We start from the raw sequence: 22,630 nt of genomic DNA, 5'->3' as shown, positions 1-22,630 counted from the left end.
CACGAACAGCCGCCTCTTGACTGCTCTTCTACCATTATTTCCACACTCTCCGAGTCCTCATCCCATGCAGGGCATTCCAGGCAAGTGCGGTCCAGACCAGTGGTTCCCAAAGTGGGGTCCTTGAGAGGTCCCCATGCTAAATGATAGTTTGGAACCAAATGGACCCTTATGGGTCTGTAACTCTGAGAGTAGTTCAATTAACATTGATTTTACAACATCAATTGGGGGTCCCAGAGATAGAAATGCCATCAAATAGGGGTCCGTAGCCTAATGCAGGTCAAACTTAGCCTGGCTAATAAGCCAGACCGAATCAGCCATTGGCACAAAAAAAATTGCCTGCCGGCGGATTACGGTCTGGAAAGGCTCAATTGTACGCCCATTTCCTACACCAGAGAACTGGTGTGGCCAATCGGGACACGGTATGCAATATGGGCGGGCTTTGGTACAGTGACGTTCAATGCTTGAGACCTTTGACTGACAGTAGCTCTGACCAATTGCGTCAAAGAGAAAATGTTTGAACCCACCCCCAGGAAACAAGATCCATACACAGCATCTCCAGACTCAAATACCACACGACAGTGTGATTTGAGTCTGGCTTATTAGCCAGGCTAGGTCAAACTGGGGGTCCTTGAAATTAGACGGGTTGAGAATCACTGCTAGAGCCATAAGAATCTTCTCTTATGCATGGGGTCCCAGGCATATGTTTTTAAATGGGGGTCCGTGGGCTAATTAGTGTCAATTTGGGGGTCTTTGGCATGAAAAAGTTTGGGAAGCACTGGTGCACTGCAGATGGTATGGTCTGCATTGCAGAGCATACCATCCTCCTGTCCCTTGAAGCATTCCAGGCCCTGCAATGTTTTGAAGACCTTGACCTGTCCAATATGACCCCTGACCCCCATGTTTGGCTGAAGCTCCAGCAAGTGTATCACACGTGAACTTGATGAACTCCTAAATGTTTAGTTCTCCAGTGCTGTGGTTTGCATAGTGAATAATTAATTAAGTCAGGCAAGGGGTTCTGCTTTTGTGGGCCTACTAAGTTACCCATGGGCTATAGGGCTTGCAGACATTAGCATTGCTTCATGTTTTATGCAGTACGGCACTGCATGGTGTAATACATAAATGCAATACATATAATATAATGTAATGCATATAATCTACAATATAATCTATATAATCTATGTGAATATAGCCAAAAAATATCAAGTTAATAGCCTATGTTTGTGTGTGTGTGTGCGCATGTGTGTGTGTGTGTGTGTGGGGGGGGGGGGGGGGGGGGGATGGTATACTGACTGTATCATCTTCAAGGGTTATGCAAAGATACGTCTTTACTTTGGATGTTTTCAGTTCTGCCGTGAATACTTCCAGTCTAAAAGCTCTCTGATATGAAAGGGCATAATTTCTGTGAGCTATTAATGTTCACTTTGAGTAGATAAAACACTCAATGCCACTAAAGGCGTGATTCTTAAAGGAATGAAAGTGGAGGAAAAAAGTGTGTTATCACATAAGCCACTATAAAAGCCTTTACTATTAAACATAGGATAGAGGATAGCTCTTGGTCCATATAACTGTAGCCTATCCTCTTGTATAAAGTGGCGAACTCAGCATGCTGCGACACTGAGATAAGCATATGCGTGTGAGTGTGTCTGTGTCACCATATCGTTATTATGCAGTTATACTTCGGCTATAGTGGTCCTTGCAGCAGTCTAAATTTAGAGCACATGGCCACACGAAAGGTTGTGTGAGGTTATGAGGTAGGCAGGCAGGCTCACTAGCTTGCTAGTGCATGTATCGGCTTATGTGTGCAGGGCAGGCAGGCTTTGGTGGTTTCACATCACAGTGTTCATGGCTACTTTAATTACCAACTGAAAACTGAGTCTGACGGTGATCACTTTCACAAGATGAGTCTCATCTAATATGCTAATGTTTTCAGCGTTTGTCAGTAGAGTATTTTTGCTCTAACAACCACATGCAGACAGAACAGACTGGCTGACCCAATGACCATATTTCCGTGCTTGCAGGGGGAGGAGGAACACGGGTACCTCTATCAATGTTTTTTGCAGACCACGTGACGTGTGTTTACATCCTCTCAGCTGTTCTTCTTTCCTCCACTTGGCCCGCCGTAAGGAACCGATCACAGATCAGCTGTGTTGTACAACACAGACAGTACACTGAGTCCGTTGTTGTTGTCACTTGAACGTTTTCTGTCTGTGGACGTTGTTGTTGTCAACTGAACCACTTCATCCATCTATATACGGACTGGAGTTGATGCGAAACAGACAGTGGGACACACAGTACACCGCGTTGTATCGTAAGTGATGCCTTTCAAATTGCTGTTGATGCTGACTTTAAAGTAAATGTTTTTGTTTCTTGTTAAGTTTTTTGTGGCGTGCCATAAATGTGTTGCTTTGTTGGTGTTGTTTACAACGCGTTAAATTGAACGCGTGTCTTTTATAGACGAGACACGAGTGTAAAATTCGTAGACAGGTTGTTATCTAACCCCGTTTCCAACCTGCTTTGTCTGTGTTGACGGTGGTGATGATGGCGCACACAGGCCCGCACAGCACACACAGGCTAATGGTAGCCAGCTTTAAATGGATCATTATAGCATCCGTCGCACCAGCCCAATTGCTTTTTATAAATTACACGGTAAATATAACTGGAGGGGGAGGGGGGGAAACAACTGTGTCGATACTTCCCCCATAACCCACAGTTAAAAGTACGTCATTTTTTTTGTCGGTCGAAAGGCTCGTACGTACGACGAAGTATAAAACGCATACTATATATAATCGTAACTTAAATCAAATGTATAACGTTGGATTGCGGTATTCTTTAAGATTACCGGAAGAATAAATGATCCACATGGCCACTTTTGTCCACTTTGACGCTCATCGATGCAACTGCTATAATGTATGCGCGCGAGCTTCGTTGGGTGCAGGTTTTGTTGTTGTCGTCGTCAACTTTGAGCGTTAATAACGCGATCCTGGTGGAGTTTTACAACAACAACATCACCTTAAGCTGGATGTCTGCCATGGCGTGTTTGTTATTGTGACCTGGCATGAACCGCAGGATTGTGAATATAATGTGATGCGATATGTCAGCAGTCAAGAAAGACCCAACAGACCTGTTCAACTGCTGCTGCTAAAGAAAGCCTCATCGCTGATCGCACTGCTGCAGCCAGCAGCGATCGAGCTGCAGGCACAGCAATTGTTTCTGTTGTTGGGCTTGGGGGGAGACAAAAACACAGCGTGTAAACCTCACACTTCTGTCAATATCTCTCAATTTATGATCGGTGGGGGTGAGTTGGCAAGTTATAGACGATATGATTGTGTACAGACGCTTCATACGGCCATAGCGTGCGTTTCATGAAATCCCTAGCTGTTATTGTTTTGTTCTCATCACATCACACGCAGTGGGGACTGGGGAGAAGCAGCTCTGTCAGCTCAGCCTTGCGATTGGTTGAAGAGCTCCACTCTTGTGTGGCAACTGTAGCACATGACCTGCTGATACGATGATTGGTTTCGTAAACTGTCAGTCATGCTGAGAAATGAAGAAACATCTGCTAAAGCCAATACATTACAGTATATATACTGTAATGCAGTGTTGTGCAGTATTATGTATTATGCAGTATTACTTAAGTTAGGGGAGTAAATATGTTACTCATTACTTATTACTCCTTAGAAAAAGTAATAATGTTACATTACTTATTACTTGAAATGAAGATATATTAGCCTACATATTATAATATATGTAGGCTAATATATCTGGCGCAAAAGTAATATTACCTATTACTTTTGCGCCCCCCACAGCCTAAAAAAAGGGGATGCACAATCTGTTTAGTCAGCTTCTTTTAGAACTGAATCCAATTGTTTTGAATAATAATATTAAGAAGAGTCACACTAAAAAAAAACCCTAAAAAAAGCAATCTCTCTCGACCTTTTAAATAAAATGTTTTCAGGACAACGGCCAACAAAACAAAAAAGTAATATGTAATATCATATGTGCTAATTTTACAAAGTAAATGGGTATAATGTTAGTGTTTTGTCAGAGTAATACCTTACTTTACTCGTTACTGGGAAAAGTAATAATATTACAGTAATATACAGTGGTGGAAAGCAACTAAGTACTTTTACTTAGGTACTGTACTTAAGTACAATGTTGAGGTATTTGTACTTTACTTGAGTATTTCCAATTTCCAATACTTTTACTTCTACTCCACTACATCTCAGAGCCAAAAGTTTTTACTTTTACTTCACTACTCACACACATTATTTGAAAACGTTAGTTACTTTGGAGATTTAAATTTTGATTAGAAAACATACATTAACCACTTCAACCCTATACATTTCGGCCATTTGAAAATAGCCGATCTACAAGCTCACAATGCGTCGCGATCTGCTATTTTCAATAGATTTTGTACACATTTTGAACTTGTGAAATGGCACATTCTGCACAATGAGTACTTTTAGTACTTTAAGTACATTTTGACGCCGGTACTTTTGTACTTTTACTCAAGTACATTTTCAATTCTGTACTTTTACTTGTAACGAAGTAGTTCTAAATTGCAGTATTGGTACTTTTACTTAAGAAAAACAATTGAGTACTTTTTCCGCCACTGGTAATATATTACTAGTAACTAGTTACTGCCCAACACTGCTGTAATGTGCATGACAACACACGTGTGGATACTCTCTGCACTTGTGTTGCCATGCACTGTAGAAACTTCCCTTCTCCGTTTGACTTTGCACTGTAGAAACTTCCCTTCTCCGTTTGACTTTGCACTGTAGAAACTTCCCTTCTCCGTTTGACTTTGCCAGCAAAGTCTTTGCGGAAAATATTTACTGCTAAAAATCAACAGTGTGGTAGTGACCTGCCTGGACCTGTAGTCTACTTATGCAAGCCATAACAGTAAACATCATTCATTCATTCATTTTTATTGGCTTTTATTGATGTGGGCCTCGACACGTCATCACGCAGCACAGTTTTCAGGAAGTAATTTAAAAATATTTTTTATGGACTTTTGATATAAAAACACACATTTTGGCATCCATTGTTAGGTATGCCCATATGATGACCACGGATATGGTCTAAAAGTGTGAAAAACGTATTTTTCATTTCACTCCACCTTTAATGAAGTGGCAGCCAAAATGATACATGTACACTTCTTCAATCTGTTATCTCCTGGGCACGAGGTCATGCCCAGGTTATCGAGTTTCAGCAGTGTAGTATGCACCTTATTGCATTTCCCAGGGATCTGTTACATGTTTAGGCAGCAGCAGGCTTGCTCAATGAGCTGTCCCCAGCGCAGTCACTCTAGGCATGGCATGTATGCTCATTCTAAATACACAGTATATCTAGGGGGTCAACCTAGGCCATCCCAGTTTAGAATGGAGCGACGTTTCTGTGTCAAGCTGCAGCTACGGTCCCCACATGATGGGGGGGGGGTCGCAGACTCGCAGCCTGAAAAGGTTGAGAACCACTGACCTAGCAGGTTGTTAATTGGCCTTTGAGGTGAGCATGAGTAATGACCTCTGTGGGTTATCATTGGTAAAACTGTATTGCAATTCCCAGAAGCAATTTACTTGTAAAATACATTTCCTGACCCATTTTGCTGACTTGTATTTTTCAACTGAACTCAAAGGAACTAGCCTTTGTATTACACTACATAGATGGCAGGGGGGGGGGGGATAACTAGGACAAAACAGTAGGAAAACACTGCCGTACTGTCACTGATGGTGAGAATGGACCAATGATGCTTTTGCTGGAGAGAAAGTGAGGCCCAATGGAAAAGTACTTGAACGAGCCCACCACCACTACAATACAATGTCACCCCTGAGTTTAATCTTTATTAGCTGAGTCAGATGTGGAGATGCTGAGGAGGCAGGGAGAAAAAAAATCAAGAGTCACCTCCCACTGCTGCTGCTGCTGCATCTCTCATTCAAGGTTTTACAGATTAGCCATGCCTATTCATCATCAAACTCTGGACTGTTATTTATTTATCAGATCATCCTGTACGAGTCTTTGGAATGTTCCTCTCTTTTGCCGTAGACTCGTAGAGGCTTCTGTAGCAAAGTGTGGATCAATAATTTATACGCTCCCCTGTTAATCAGAATCCCATTGGTGCGTTGTCGGAAAGGTTACCGTGGTGACTGATTAGAAACACAAGAGAGAGAGACAGTGAGAGTTAGGCTTTGAGTCGTCGTCATGTTAAATTGATCTAGTCTAGACTGCACCGTCACTTACTGAGTCACCACGAATAACGTCATTCAGCCAGATCTCATTTGAATTAATTTATTTCATGTATTAATAGGTGCCGGTCGGCACTGTCTCATCTGAATTCATTAATTCCATACCTTAATTTCCATTTTGTGGGGCGGAATGACAAAAGGTCATATCGTTTATGCTCTTTCAAAGTGACTGTTTACATTTAGTCACACTGTTGCTTTGCTTGTATTCACTTTTAACAACATATGCTATTATTAGTCGACTCACTGAAACAGCCCAAAGTGGGTCTTGTCAATGTTGGTCTCCGTGTGTCCAGCACAGTGGTGGAAAAAGTACTCAATTGTTTTACTTAAGTAAAAGTACCAATACTGCAATTTAGAACTACTTCGTTACAAGTAAAAGTATCGGCATCAAAATGTACTAAAAGTAAAAGTACTCATATTGCAGAATGTGCCATTTCACAAGTTCAAAATGTGTACAAAATCTATTGACAATAGCAGATCTACAAGCTCACAATGCGTCGCAACGGCTATTTTCAAATGGCCGAAATGTATAGGGTTGAAGTGGTTAATGTATGTTTTCTAATCAAAATTAAAATCTCCAAAGTAACTAGTAACTAAAGTTTTCAAATAATTGTAGTGAAGTAAAAGTACAAATTTTGGCTCTGAGATTCTTCTATTTTCCTTCATTAAAATTAATTCTTATTTTTATCTGGTGTATAGGCAACATTGTTTTGCAATATCAAAATGAAAGAATAACTTATGCCTACTACAAGTTCAATAATAAATTATGATTAAATGTAAAATAAAAAGAAAACCTCTTATTCCTTTTCATACTTCTTTTCCAGAGCAACTGGGGGCCACGGGAGAGGGCCTATAAGAGCCACATGTGGCTCTAGAGCCGCAGGTTGCCTACCCCTGGGCTATTATGTTTACAATTTATTGCCACGCATTTATTTCACTAAATACTGGCACTGACTGACACCACGCAGCAGAAAGCAGACACCAAAGCACTGTACAAGTCCAACCCCAGGGCTTGACATTAACTTTTTGAGGCACTTGTCCTTCGGACAAGTACATTTCCCATTCACTTGTCCGGAAGCACGAGCACACAAGTACATTTTAAATCAACTAACTGTAAGTTGGTTTTGGTGAATACAATATTAGATGAATATTCTCAGTTTACAAGTTAATATCCCTGTAATCTTACATGCATTTCATGTATTCCAAATACACAGCCATACAGTAGATAGATAGATAGATAGATAGATAGATTGTGTGGGTATTTAAACTTGTGTGTGCACTCATCCAATAATTAATTCCTAAGACTTGAGTCGTTTTGGGGACTAGTTTCATACACATTTGAAAGCTCTGGCAGAAAACGTGTATTTGGTATTTCCAAGAGCTGCACACAGATCATGACATTCTCTCCAGCGAGAGGCCCGGAATGAGTGCAGGACTGAACATATCTCAAAACTTCCTTTTAGGAAGCACAAATGAATGGGGCGGGGCACACAAAATGGGTCGGTGTGATCAATTACCCCACACCAATCGCAACGCACCTGTCAATTGTGTGCCCCATTCCCAAACATCCACTTTTCCCAAAGGAAGTTTTCATATTTTCAGTCCAGCTTTTCAGAGTAGAAAACTGAGTAGAACCAGCCGATTCGACCGTTATCATACCATCTTATGGGCCCAGTATGTCCCGTTATAATACCATCTTATGGGGCCAGTATGGACATACTGGCATACTCACCATAGCCTGGTCAAGGTTTCCCCCTGGTGGACGTGTCATTTCCAACTATTGTCGGCGCATGGAAAGTGGAAACTAGGGGCTACTAATATATACTATTCTCTGCCTATCGGGACAGAGAATAGTATTCTCTGCTGAGAATTCTCTGCTGAGTCGGGTCTGGTGGCCTTCGCAACGCTCGGCACGGCGACTCGCTCGGCTAGCGCCTCGCTCGGCGGTGCCTCACGTAGCTCAAGGCCACCAGACACGGCGCGCCTCCGTCATGATAATGGCCATACTGGCCCCATTCAATGGTATGATACCAGTCGAATGGGGTGGTAGAACAGCATACGCGTTCACTTTAAATAGTCAGAGTTTTCCCGCCCCCCACACACTCTCGCTACACACACACACACACTCTAGTATCATTGGAACACGCACACACTCTTTACCTCTCGTCAGAAGCTTTCACATGGCGGCGTCACGGTAACCTGACTCCGCCAGATGGGGCAGCAGAGGGTACACTGGGTTTCCCCCTCCTGGGGAAACCCAGTGTACTCCCATAGTTGGAACGGTGGGGCGTGGGGCGCTCTAGGAACCGGACCAATGTTAAAGGCTTCCGTAGGCATCAACCATTATATAGTATAGGAGTATACGGACTTGAGATATGACGCCACCTAGCGTCGACGTACGTAATATATATATATATATATATATATATATATATATATACGGACCTGGGGAAAAAAAGAGTTAAGCTGTATGAAATACTTATATATATATATTAATATAGTGGTTGCAACTCTATTCATTGATTGCCCGAGTCCCGTGGTGGGAGTTCTGCTCTGGTTTTGGTGAAATATTAAGTAGTTCCGGTCATTTTGTGGGGGGCACAGGGGGCCACGCATTAAAAGTAAATTAATTCACAAAACTAACATTTGTATTGTTGACCTATTTCTAAAATATTAGCGCAACTTAATTATTTCAAGATAATTTTCAAGAAGAAAAATAAATACAACAAACAAATACTAGATTTAAGATGGCTACAATATAACTGGTTGATGCGCACTTATATAACACCAGCTAAATTACATCAGTTCAATGAAAATATTCCAGACATTTGTGAGCAGTCAAAGTGCACACTTTTTCACTGTATGTGGGAATGCAGAGAGATTGTGGTATTCTGGAGTGAGATCTTACAACTCATTTATAGAATGCTAGATGTAAGGATATACGCAATTGGAGCCCAAACTCTGCATATTGGGGTTGTAACCCTGCAACCCTGGTCATATCAAGGAATAAACAAATTATTATAGACGTGTCGCTACTCCAAGCAAAGCGCACAATTGCTCTAAGATGGAAAAATATTCAGAGACCACGAGCGAGCCAATGGCTCCGGGAAACGAGCAGTTGTTGGAAAGGACAACTTATATTCTGAAGGAAAAAAAGTGAAATGTATGATGAGGTCTGGGCTGATGCATCTTATCTGTGTTGACTTACTTTCATTCTCATTTCTCTGCTTATTATGTACTGACTTCTGTGTCTGGTTTCTTTTGTAGTTTCTTTTCGTTTTGCACCTGGGAAAAATGTCATGAATTTGAGTTGTTTTGTCACATCTTGCAACTTTGTGAAAACAACAAAACAAAAAAACAAATATATTGTTTAAAAATGAATACATCAATAAATTCAATGATTTCTTAATTTACTAATTTGATGAAGAAAGAAAATAAAAATCTAAGAAATTCCATACAAATGTTTAAGAAGTAGTGAAAATGGCAGATCTACAAGCTCACAGCGCAGTGTGAAGCGGCAAGTTGTGAGCTTGTAGATCTGCTATTTTCACTAGTTTGGGTTCCGGGGAAAACACCTTACTTACCTGGCAGGGGAGACACCATGATCATGAAGGTGGTTCACCCTCGGCGAGGCTCAGCCATTGCACGCCGTGCTTTGCTGACCCAGGCGAATTCCCCAAATGTCAAGCTTGTGAGGTTACTACTAAAATTGAACCCCAGGTCTCATCTTACCTCTGCCCACTTTAGTAGCCTGGGATGGCTAAGAGTGGAGGAGAGAGTATCTCAGCTCTCATTGTGTCTGGTCTTCAAGATCCTAGATGCCTCTGTTCCTAAGTACCTGCTGGGCTACCTGCCCAGAGTGAGGGATGCTCACAGGTACTCAACCAGAGGAAGTCCATATGATCTAGTTCCCCCCAGTTTCAGGACACTCAAGGGAAAAAATGCTTTTTACTACGCAGCCACTACTCTGTGGAATGCACTCCCTCCAGCCCTGAAATCCCTAAATTCTATTGCAAGATTTAGGAAAGACCTGAAATCATGGCTCCATCTACACACTAACTGGTCATAGTTAGCTTCCGACCCTGGATAGCCCATCTCCCATGCTCTGGACTATTCTCTCAGGGTACCTCTTGTCCCATGTATATCTTCTTCTTTCGTGTAACGTCAGAGGTCCAACTCGGTGTCGTGGAGCCACGCCCGCATCTCTGGTCCCAGGTCAAAGAGGCTGGCTTCCGAGGGTGGTCTGTATAAGGGGCAGGTGTTGATGATATGGTCGGCGGTCTGCTCAGGGTCACCGCACTCGCATGCCGCACTGTCCGCTAATCCCCACTTCTGCAACGATGCATTGAAGCGCCCAACCCCAGTTCTTAAGCGGTTCAGTGTGGTCCATTGCTGGCGAGGTAGGTCATCTCCTCCTATGGCGCCATCTCCTGGTTCCCAGATGTACCGATGCATGCGGGAGGGCCCGGCTGACTCCCACTCCTGCTTCCACGCTGCTGCCAGCCATGCATCTCTGGAGATGTCCTCAGAGGTGGAGTTGAGCATCTCCTGTGCTGCCCTGTTGTAGGGGTGACGAGACCTGAGTCTGCTTGGAAGCGCTGGAGTTGTGGTGGTGCCATGCAGGATGTGCCAGTCCTGCTTTTGGGCTTTCCTGGCCAGGACGAGGGTGGCAGCCTCCCGTCGGAGGCCGGCCGGAGCTATTCCAGCAAGGACTGGCAAGTGAGACACAGGGGTGGGCTTCAGGCATCCCGTTATGATCCGGAGGGCGTTGTTTATTGCCACATCGACCTTTCTTGCATGGGGGCTTCTGCTCCAGACTGGGGCGCAGTATTCCGCTGCCGAGAAGACCAGGGCTTGGGTGGATATACGCAGCGTCTTAGCGGAGGCTCCCCAGGTTGTTCCAGCGAGGCGGCGGATCAGCGCAACCCTGGATGTCACCTTGGCCTTGAGTTCTTTGAGGTGCTGACTGAAGGTCAGTGTCCGATCCAGGCGCACGCCAAGGTACTTCGGGGCTTGCTGGACCTCCAGGCGTTTGCCGTCGACACTCACCTCAAGTTCCCTCCTTGCTTCCCTGGTGCTAAGGTGGTATGCCGCAGCGACTGTCTTTCCAACACTAAGCTGTAGACGCCACCTTTGAAGGTATGCTACCATGGTGCCCATGTCTTCATTCAGGCCCTCTTCCATCGCCTTCCATGTTGGTCGACTCAACATGATGGCAAGGTCGTCTGCATAGCCATACTTTCTGGACGATGTATCAGGTAGGTCGTGTATGTAAATGTTGAACAGCATCGGCGAGAGAACCGACCCCTGCGGTACCCCGTTCCTCAGTCTTATGCGCCTACTGCACTGCCCACTGCTGGTCTGGAGAATGAAGCTGCGGTTGGAGAGCGTCTCCATGATGAACTTAACCATATGCCGGTCCGGTATTGTCCTCATGTATTGTCCCATGTATTGTCCCATGTATATAGCTCCCAGCCTTATATATAAGGATTATTTATTATATGTTCCATGGTTGTTTTGTTTGTACAGTATGTTTGTGTATAGTTTCATGTTACAAAGTGGACCACAATGGAAACAAGCGAAGGCTTTTTTGTGTCTAAGTCCATTTGGCGTTTTTTTAAATGATGTCATTTTCTGTATTTTTCTTAAACTGCCAATAAAGTATTCTATCTATCTATCTACCTAATCTCTCTTTTGGGTCTCGAGCTAAAAAGTTTGGGAACCACTGATTTTGAGTATTATTTGATTCAAATCTGCTACTGTTGCCTGATGAGTGTCGCCCATTTTCACACAAAAATAAAAGCGGTTTATTTTTCCAGGTTGTGAAACTGGATGCATCGAAGCAGTTCGAGCAGTTAACTTGAAATGATGATGTGGGTGCAGCCTGCAAGTAAAAAAGAAAGTGGTTTGAGCTTTGAGGAGGGTGGACAAGACCGTAGCGTAGCCACACAATTAACCCTCTTTCCATGCAGACTGTCCCTTTTTATACAGAATTCGATTCAGCTGGCTTAATGCCCTATACATTGTGTTACGAACTGTTAAAGTCTAGGGGTTTTACTGCCCGTAACAGGTATGAAAGAACAACACGGCTCATAAAAGAGTATCGGGTTTAATACTCGATTCACAATAAATTACAAAGTGGCGTTAGTGCATGACAGAGTGGCTCTGTGAGCCCAGAATTAATATGGAAAATGACTTACATGACTGAATGGATGAACACACAACACACCCTAACAGACAGACAGATGGAACTACAACTAAACCTGACACACAGAACGAAACACATAAGTAGACCGGCTGGAGGGAAGGCCACACGCAGCAGTGTTCCCACACCGAAGTCCAAGCAGAGAGTGAGCTTTATACAGTCCAGGTAGCGAGGCCTGAGCTGCCACAGGACCAATGCGAGGGCTGATCAGGCTCCAAGCCAGGCCCTCCTCAGGACGGCAACACATCAGGGACACGTCACTCATCATCTAGCCTCGGAACCCCAGACTTTTTATTTCCAGGGATAAAAAAAAAGTCTGGGTCCGAGTCCACTTCAATTCGGCATAGAGTAGCGCAAACATCACTCACTCTGCTGATTACTGATCGTCTGCACCTTTGTTAAATTGACACACACACGCACACATATACACACACACACTCCTCTCTCTCTCTCTGTCGCTCTAATTAATTAGTCTCATGTCTAGCAGCTGCGCATAGTTTCTGCCGGCGGATCCTGCCGGGAGCTGCCTATGCCATAAAAAGCATAGGTGAGTTCCAGGCTACTCATCATCTGCAGGGGACAGAAGAAACAACCAGTACCAGCGAGGCAACATAATAGGCACTTTTCCTATAACCTAGTACAGCTAAGCAAGCCTGCCAATAAATATATATAGATGTGATAGCATCAGCTCTATATATATTTACCACCACTAATCAAAACATAACAAAAACAGCCAACGGCTGTTACAATTGCTTCGTCAGGTGCCTTTGATAAATGTTTTTTTTACCAGCAGCTTCGTATGGTTAGTGTTTGCCCTGGAAACTTGCGACCGGTAGACTGACACCGCTAGTTCACACCGCTAGTTGCTGAAGAGTGGGTTGCCAAGTCCGCATATTTCAAAAGCCCACAAAAATACCTTTCAACACACTACTTACACGCATTCCAACTCGCTTATAATTCGCGGACCTGGCAACACTGCCTCCCCTCTCCATTGGCTCACGCACGCACGCACGCACGCAGTGTGGAGGAGGAGGAATTGCTGCATCACGCTTTTGCTTATTCCTTCTAAATCTCTGTATATAAAATATAGCTCACTCAGCGAATCTCTTAGTTACATCAATATTGTTCTTCGACAATAGTTGGTTTGTGCCTAAGTATTACGATTAGGCAGTTCGCATTGGCCATTTCCAATGCGACGCACTGTGACGCACCGAATCCCAGCCATTAGCCATGATCGCACTGGCTTCAACCTGTCCCAGAGCCAACTAATACAACAGTTACGACATTGAGGGGGCAAATAACAGCGGAGCGCCGCTAAAACGTGGCAGCAGACTCGCTGATTTAATGGATAACAGACAGTAACACATTTGAGTCTCAGTGACTGTACTCGCGGACTCCCACGCATACTACCGCGGACCCCCTCCACCCCGTGCCGAACTCCTCGGGACCTCCACAGCCCACAGCCTCTACCCGCGGACCCCCACGCAGGCTATACCGCGCCGGCTATACCTGCCAAGCCTGCAAATGGACCCATAACTCTCGTTTTAGGAAAGATGGACATGTCAATGTGTTCGGGTGTCAAATCAAACCAACTGCGTTCTGTCAAGTGGAAACCTCATACTCATAGTAGCCAATTTGAATGCAATCTGGTCAAACTGACTGATACTGATACAGTCAGATATATTGCTGTCAGGTGAAAACCTTGTATGACCAAAACCATTCCTTTACAAAATATATAATAATCAAAAATACATAAAATTGTTAAAATAGCCTATATCTACAAGCTCACACTGCATCATATTCATATATCCACATTGGGAGCTTGTAGATCTGCTATTTCTTTTGACTGTGGACCAAATATAAAAGCTGCTGGTAATAATATGACGAAAGTCATCATTTCTTGTTTTTTGTATCAAAGGGGGCCGAGGCCTCTAATCATCTTTGTTTTGTGATAATTAATGCAATAGTCTGGAAGGAAGGTTGAACTTCCTTCCGGCTTCTGGTACTTGATTTACTATTTTATTTTGTTACCAACATACTAAGCCAAAGTTGGGCAAAAACACTCCTGTGGAGATGTGCCAACACCCTCCTGATATACAGTAGGTCTGTACAGATGCTGTGTGCTTTGAGGTTTATAATTCTAACTTGTGTATTATTGTTTCTCTCTCTCTCAGTTCCCTAGTTCACCGGTCTTAACCATGATCTGAACCGACCTCAAAGGAGATAACATCCATGCCATTCTAAAGACGTCACTGCATCTCTCGGAAGTCCTTTTTTTTTTACCATGGGGGGAGCTGTGAGCGCCGGGGAGGACAACGATGACCTGATCGACAACCTCAAGGAGGCTCAGTATATTCGTACAGACAAAGTGGAGCAGGCCTTCCGGGCCATAGACCGCGGCGACTACTATCTGGAGGACTACCGGGACAATGCCTACAAAGATCTAGCATGGAAGCACGGCAACATCCACCTGTCCGCCCCATGCATATACTCTGAGGTGATGGAGGCACTCAAACTGCAGCCGGGACTAGCTTTCCTTAATCTAGGCAGTGGAACTGGCTACTTGAGCACAATGGTTGGCCTCATCGTAGGTAGGTGTAATAATATCACTTGTGATTTCTGTGTTGTGTTTTCTGCAATTATGTATGAAGGTTGAGATATTTTAGAGAAAATCTAGGTAAGCAAAGCTACTACTGTGTTATTTACAGTTATAAGTTATGACACCGATAATACTGCAAGAAGTGGTGCTGAAACAAACGGTTGTAAACTAAATATTGTTTTGTTTTTTGCTCTTTTCTAGGGCCTTTCGGCGTGAACCATGGGGTTGAACTCCACAACGATGTGGTTGAATATGCCAGGGAGAAACTGGATGACTTCATTAAGAACAGTGACAGCTTTGATAAGTGAGCAAATGCTTCATCTAATACCACAAATGTTGCACTTTACAGAGGATGTAATGATGCGTGTATTATTCATTCAACAAAATTAAGCACTATAGATTTGCATGTCAATTCTTCTGTTGTTTTTCTTTGCCTGGAGGCTTTCTCTTTACAAATGGCATACGTTTGAAAGTATTTAATTCAGCTTGTTTCAAATGACTCAAAACTGTGATGATTAGATAAAGAAAAATATATTTTACCATGTTTATCTGATGCAGGTTTTCTTTTTATTCTCCACTTGTCACTGTAGGTTTGAATTCTGTGAGCCAGTCTTTGTGGTCGGAAATTGCCTTGAAATCTCGACGGATAGTCACCAATATGATCGCATCTATTGCGGGGCAGGAGTGCAGAAGGACCATGAAAACTACATGAAAGTGCTGCTCAACATTGGGGGCATACTGGTGATGCCCATAGAGGATCAGGTAAGCAGTGCGAAGCATGGGAAGAGCGTAGAATAAACACAACATCGTTGCTATACATTATAATGGCCTGTGACTTGAGGAATTGCTTGGAGAGGTCCTCCAGACTCCAGATGGGAAATGCCACCTCATGGGGCATCTTATTTTGAGGCTCTATAAATGCGATGTCGAAGATACAGACACAGTGGGTGTTTCACTCTAATGCTCGGGGAGGGGAACCACTCCCCAGCTGGACATATGAGCAGAATATCCACTGTGTGAATACGGCCCATTGAGAACCATTTCCCTGTGACAAAAACAACCTGATGAATTCATTGTCCTCGGCGTCAAACAGTGTCAGGTTTCAAAACTAGATTTTCCACCATTCAGTATTTTCTTCAAAACACCTTTGCTTTACTACTCCTGGAGATGTTGTCCCAAACTCACACAAATTGCTACATATTGTCTCATGTGATAAATATGTATCATTTGTATTTTTAATTTTACTAGAGTTTGGGCAGCCGATCCAAGCGATTATGTCTGAGACATACTGTCAGGGCCCTTGTCTGTCTTGTGCAAAGACAAAATATTGAGATCTCTGTATCTGTCTGTCTACCTGTGTCCCTTTTATGCCCATATATGGTGATCCCTGTATCTGTCAGTACATGACCCTTTTTATGCCCAATTGCCAATCTATGGAGGTACTTGATGTCATCAGTACATCTATTGGATTGTCCATATGGACTCCATATATGGGCATATTGGTTGGATCGGTGGTTCTAGACGAATACAAGAACGCTCGCCCCAAAACATGCTCGCCTTATGGGAACTCTTTATATGGTGACATGAGCGTGATGTCAGAGGTCCGCCCGCTGGGTGAGGTCCCCGGCTAAGCACCCGAGCCTGGTGCTCCATGGAGCGCCTCTTTATAGTCCTCCCTCCCGAAACTGCTATGGTCCAATCACAGCTAAGCATAACATGGGTTAGACCAGAGCCTTACGGCCACGCTACACCAGGCTTTTCTCGCGCGTTTACCCTAAACGCGCGACCGCGCGTGCGTTTTTTGAGTGGTGTAAACCACTCCTACAACTGGCTTTTTTGTGCAGAAAAAATGAGCATGGTTGCTATGTTCAAAATAATTTCTGACGTAATTAAATCACACCCGGGTGAACTGGATGACCGTAGCAACCATGCTCATTTTTTCTGCACAAAAAAAGCCAGTTGTGAAATCACATCCAGGTGTGATTTCATTACGTCAGATCAGAGCTGATCAGGCTATATAATACCTTACCTTATATAATACCTCACATCGGACAAAAACTCCAGCTGAATCAACTTCATGGTCACAAATCATCACATCAGAAGACGACCCTACCTAGCCAAAGATCTTTAAAGACGGTGGGAAGCCCAATAGACGAGACGCAAGACAAAGTTTTGTTCAACACCAAGAGAATATTAGATCACGGCTGCTCTTTGCCGAGACAGACCCTCCTGACCAGACCCGAAGACGACCCTACCAGAATCAGACCTGAAGGCCATTCATTCTTTGAGACCTTTGAAACCAAAGATCTTTAAAGACGGTGGGAAGCCCACATTACGTCAGACCACAGCTGATCATGCTATATAAAACCTTACACCACTCAGTTCACACGGGTGTGATTTTTTAAATAGGACTGGACCTAAATTAAACGCACGCGCGGGGGTAAACAGGCGCGGGGGTAAACGCGCGCGTTTTGTGCGCGAAAAGCCTGGTGTAGCGTGGCCGTTAGATATAGACAGAGTTACGCAAACTGCGTTCACTTCATGGGGCTTCAGTCCAATGGCGGTTCTCCTACATAGACTTCTATTGAGAATGGGACAACCAACTGGGACAAGTCCTGGACCGGAAGTAGGCAGAAATACATTGGACTCAGGCAACAGCCCAGCTTTAATGATCTTAAATCCCTTTATTTTAGATTGTTTTGTAGTAATAGTACAACATAAACATTAAAGAGACTTTAGTTGTTACTGTACAATACTTTAAAACAGTTGTCATGTTGCACACATGCTTAAAATAGCTCTTATTTGCGCCGCCCTCGTTGAAAACAATGTATTTCCAACTCCAGCTTGTCTCAGTTCAGGCTGCATGAACAGCGCTCGAGCGCTCTGTTTCTGCCCCCTCAATATCGTAACTCTTCTATTAGATGGCTCTGGGTTAAACACACCTCTCCACCAATAGTTTTCCTATATGATAAAACATTGTTTTCAAAAAGAAATGTCTCGCACATATTTTTCCAGTGCATATGGTAGGCCTTGCTGACGGATTTGGAAGAGATTTTGAAGGTCTGTTTCCAAAAATGAACCAGTATTTCATGTGTAAAGTCCATGATATTTACATATTGGAATGAATGACCCCGGCTGGAAAGTGTCCAACACATGGGGAGAGGGCGGGGCTTAGCTAAAGGTCTATTCAGAATGGACAAAAACAGTACTTTGGAATGGATGACCTCATACCAAGGATTTATGATAGGACTATTCAATTTAGACTACCATCCCTAAGTACTAATGCCATGCAAACATTTTAAAATTCAACGGCAATACATCACAATGGACCTCTGCAGGCAATATGAAGAATGACACAGTGAAAAAGGCTCGGCCTGCATAACTTCTAAATCTTAGGTAACATTCACATACATTATAGAGCTGCAAATAGCTCTGGATTATCAGCTTTGTAAGGTCACTGGATGGGTATAAAAGAATAATGGCACAGAACATCTTGGGGAGACTGTAGGGGAGGTGAGAGGACATGTATAACATACTGGCAAGCTGGTAACACGCTGTATATGCCAGAAAGAAGCCTAGAACCTTGGACAAAGAGATTTGGGGCCATGGTTTGTGGAAATCTTTGACAGCTCAAGAAACAATTGAGCCGAATTGAAGCATTGCAGCTCACTTCAGCTGTACATCATCTATTATAATTATAATAATAATAATAATAATAATAATAATAACTTTATTATATAGCACCTTTCTAGGCATGAGCCACACAGTGCTGCACAAGATGGACAGGATAATAAAAAACAAAAATTCACAAGGAAAATAAGATGATCTATCATAACCCAGTCTGGACGGGAACCCGGGAACCCGATCTACAAGCTCGTAGCGCGCCACCGAGTGGCGCGCTACGAGCTTGTAGGTCTGCTATTTTTGAAAAATCGTAAAAATGCAGCACACATCTTTGAATATATATTCTTTCAGAGCGAACGTTTTTCCTATTTCGTCGTCAGGCCTAAATGGGATAATATCTGATCTATCATATTATAGGAAAATGTTCATATGTAGTCATGTGCTGCTGTTGATGGTATTATGGTAAATTCTGTTTTGGTGCAGCTGACCCAGATAACCAGGACAGGCCAGTGCACTTGGGAGAGCAAAAACATCTTGGCTGTGTCCTTCGCCCCCCTGGTCCAGCAGAGCAGAGCAGATGGAGACAAGTCTGATGCTGTTCAACTGCGTGAGTTTAAAACTCTCTCCTTCAAAAACAAAAAAGTTTCCAATTTTTGCATTGCTCTTTTTGAAGTGTAAATTAGCCATCATTATGGATAATTAGCACTTACTGAAAGTTGAGTGATACGACCTAGTGACTGTTGCTCGGACATAAAAGACCTGGCCTGCAGCTGGCTCACAATTCTGATTATTCATTTATTCTTCTTCTTATTATTCTTCTTCTTGTTTGCCCCTATTGACGCCATGACACTTGTGTCTTGCCCTCAGCCCCTGTGACAGTCAGGAGTCTTCAGGACCTGTCCCGGATCTACATACGTCGCACTCTCAGAGCCCTGGCCGAGGAGGACAGTCAGGACAAGGGGCTTGTGCAGAGAGTTCCCCAGAAGCGCAAACGCAGGCGTTGCCGGCGCCGACGCATCAGCACGTACGTTTTTGTGGGCAACCAGCTGATACCGCAAACTGTGGAGAGCGAGGAGGAGGAACAGACTGAGGAAAAACACAAGGAGGAGGAAAACCACAAGGAGGTGGAAGAGGAGGAGGATCGAGACATTGGTGATATTGAAATCCTCAAGCAAGTTAATGTGTTGAGAGAACAAATAATGGCTCTGCCTTTGCCCGAGTCGCTCAAGGCATATCTGCTGTATTACAGAGAGAAATGACTTGATTTCACTTGATATCCATTCTTAATGGGTTCAGAGCCTGCTGAAATGCTTTTTCCTCGCCCTTTTCAGTGAAGATGTAGCATCATTTCCATTTCTTTTTGATGGCAATGGAGAGAGACTTATAGATAAAATGTGATAATGATGTTATGACTATCAAGATCAAGTTGCTTTGATTGTTTATTTTGATTTAAGCTTTTGATTTGTATATCAAAAATCTATAAAAAGAAAAAAAAATGTCTATGACGGGAAACCTTTCTGAAACCTGTCTTAAAGATTCCGATTTTATCTCGATGTCAATATTTCTGCAAGCGTTGCAGACTGAAAATTGTATAAGCGACAAAGTTCTTATTATATTTGTTAAAGAATATATATGTTCACAAGAAAATGAGGACGTTTACAGCACCTTTTCTAGCAGCTTTAACCTCACCATTGATATCTGATAATGTATGGATGCTGAATGAAGCACAAGGTAAAAAGAAAAGAAAGAAAAAGGCTATTCCAGCCACATCCTTTCAATTACTTTAAAGCCATAGACTAAGAAATGGGGGTATAATCATTAACGAGACAGGTCTTTCATTATTCTTACTACCCGTAACGTAAGAGAGATCAATGGGAGACAAAGATTGGTTTATAATTCCTTCTGCAGGGCATCTTTGAGTACAAAAGAAATATTTCTGTAGGGAGCTTAGGCAATACTGTATGTTCATGTTTTATCTCACTTTTGTGCTTAATAATCTGGCATCGCTGGCTTTATATGAGTTGGCAGTTTGATTTGGTAATTACATTTTATGGCCATGAATGCACATCCATTAGAAAGTACACCACCCCCTTTTTTTTTTGCTGACATGCATAAGAGTTTAATCACATCAGTGGTTAAAGTAAAGATGATTTGTTTTATATTCACTTTAGGTCATGCTGCATTTTTTCTTTTTTACAGATTAATTTTTAAATTTGTATCAAGTAAATTAATCTCCATTACGCGCAAACACACACTCGATCACTGGAAGTGATGTCCCAGGTGGTCAGTTCTTAAAGTCTTTTTGAATGAACATTTATGTAAAGAATTTTGATAAGACACACAGACGGTCATTAGACAAAACATATTATTTGGAGTGATGCAAAATGAGAATCATGGGGAGTTTTTAGTCTGGACTGCAGAAGTGTCCCAGTGTGAAGCACCTTAAACTGCAGTCTTTAATATTGTAAAAGAGGTGCCATCTTTTTGGGCCCAATTTGTATTGTGGGCCTGACATGTAGCTCATGAGAATCAATTTACAATGTGCTTACAGAAGTCCCATGATAGTGATGGCTTTCAAGTGCCAATATACCCCATCACATTGGGATTCTGTGAGTTTTGATTTGTCACAGTGAACTTGCCCAAATGATGGTATGCATTCCATTAAGAAAAGTAGTATGCCACTTTTATGTTTTAGGCTTTACAACTGTCAGCATTTTCTACATCTTACTTTAAAAATAATTTAGTGTGTGTTCTGAAAGATCAGTCAAATGTTTTTAATATCGATTATATTCAGTATAAAATTGGTATGATTATATGGTTCTGTATAAGATATAATTTGCATTTGGTTTGTCGTAGCGCCATCTTTCTGTACTGTATCTTGACACTGACTGTATGTCACCAATCTCCACTGCTGTCTGTTGAATAGAGGAGACATAATTAGTGCTCAAGGTCTTCATTTCCTTCTGTTGTTATGTAAAATATTTTTGTTTTAAACCGGGCTGTTTCTGTTGGTTATTGGTCATTTGTGCATGCGTGTGTGGAGAGAGAACTTTTATTTTCTGTGTATTTTTTTTTTTACACTCAGTTTTTAATCTAATGCCGTTTCTCCCCAATTTACCAGACACAGATGCCACATTGAATGCAGTACAACAATTCACTTACTGTAACTGTAATCTAGACAGTTGTAATCTAGGGGGGGGGGCACCTACATGTACAACCCTCTCAAGTCAATTTGCAAATGATGTTAATGTGACTCCTATGATTTTATTACAGTAAGACGGACAGGATCGATTAGCCACTTAACCACTAAAACCCTACTTAATTGACCAACGTTCCCCAGGGATCTATATTGTACTCTGCTCCTTTTCCTCCTCGAGTCGATACCAAATGAAATTTGAGAAAATAGCAGATGTACAAGCTCACAGCGTGTCGCATTGCGACGAATTGTGAGCTTGTAGATCTCGAATATATGCCATAGAGCAGAAATGTGTGGATTAAACCCTCTATAGGCCTACTTAGTACCTAATAATTAGTTGATTGGGGACATCTCTGGTACGTCTGTTCTTTTTGAGTGGTGCTAGCCACTCTTATACACAGCAATGTGTGTGTCGCTAGCTGGCTGAGTCTGTCCCTGTATCCGTCCGATTACGGAAATGGCGTTTGTTGACCACCAAGTGTCACTGTTGCGCAGCACACACGCACACAGGCCAGGGAGGAGGGCTTGTACAGTACAGTACAGTACAGTACAGTACAGTACAGTACAGCACTCATTTTTCCCCTCTATACCAAATCTCTTTGCTGAAAATCGGCGATCTACAAGCTCACGGTGTGTCGTGTTGTGAGCTTGTAGATCTGCTATTTTGAGAATGTTCCCCCTAAAATAGTGTTCAATTGGTGAAACAAAAAGCACCCAGTAAGAATCCATTTCATAACCGTGTTGGATTTGTAATTTATTTA

General features: G+C 42.8%; 1 protein-coding gene across 1 annotated transcript; it reads left to right on the top strand.

The window, feature by feature from the left end:
• Window positions 1–1,971: 1,971 nt before the first annotated feature.
• Window positions 1,972–21,701, top strand: pcmtd1 (protein-L-isoaspartate (D-aspartate) O-methyltransferase domain containing 1). Its single transcript, XM_079530165.1, has 6 exons — window positions 1,972–2,308; window positions 14,625–15,041; window positions 15,251–15,353; window positions 15,640–15,811; window positions 19,157–19,280; window positions 19,541–21,701. Exons 2-6 carry the CDS (start codon window positions 14,735–14,737, stop codon window positions 19,930–19,932), a joined length of 1,098 nt encoding a protein of 365 aa, XP_079386291.1. The 5' UTR covers window positions 1,972–2,308; window positions 14,625–14,734; the 3' UTR covers window positions 19,933–21,701.
• Window positions 21,702–22,630: the final 929 nt, after the last annotated feature.

Source organism: Electrona antarctica, assembly GCF_951216825.1.
Source record: "Electrona antarctica genome assembly, chromosome: 19".
Lineage (NCBI taxonomy): Eukaryota > Metazoa > Chordata > Actinopteri > Myctophiformes > Myctophidae > Electrona > Electrona antarctica.
This window is presented reverse-complemented; position numbering and strand designations above follow the sequence as displayed.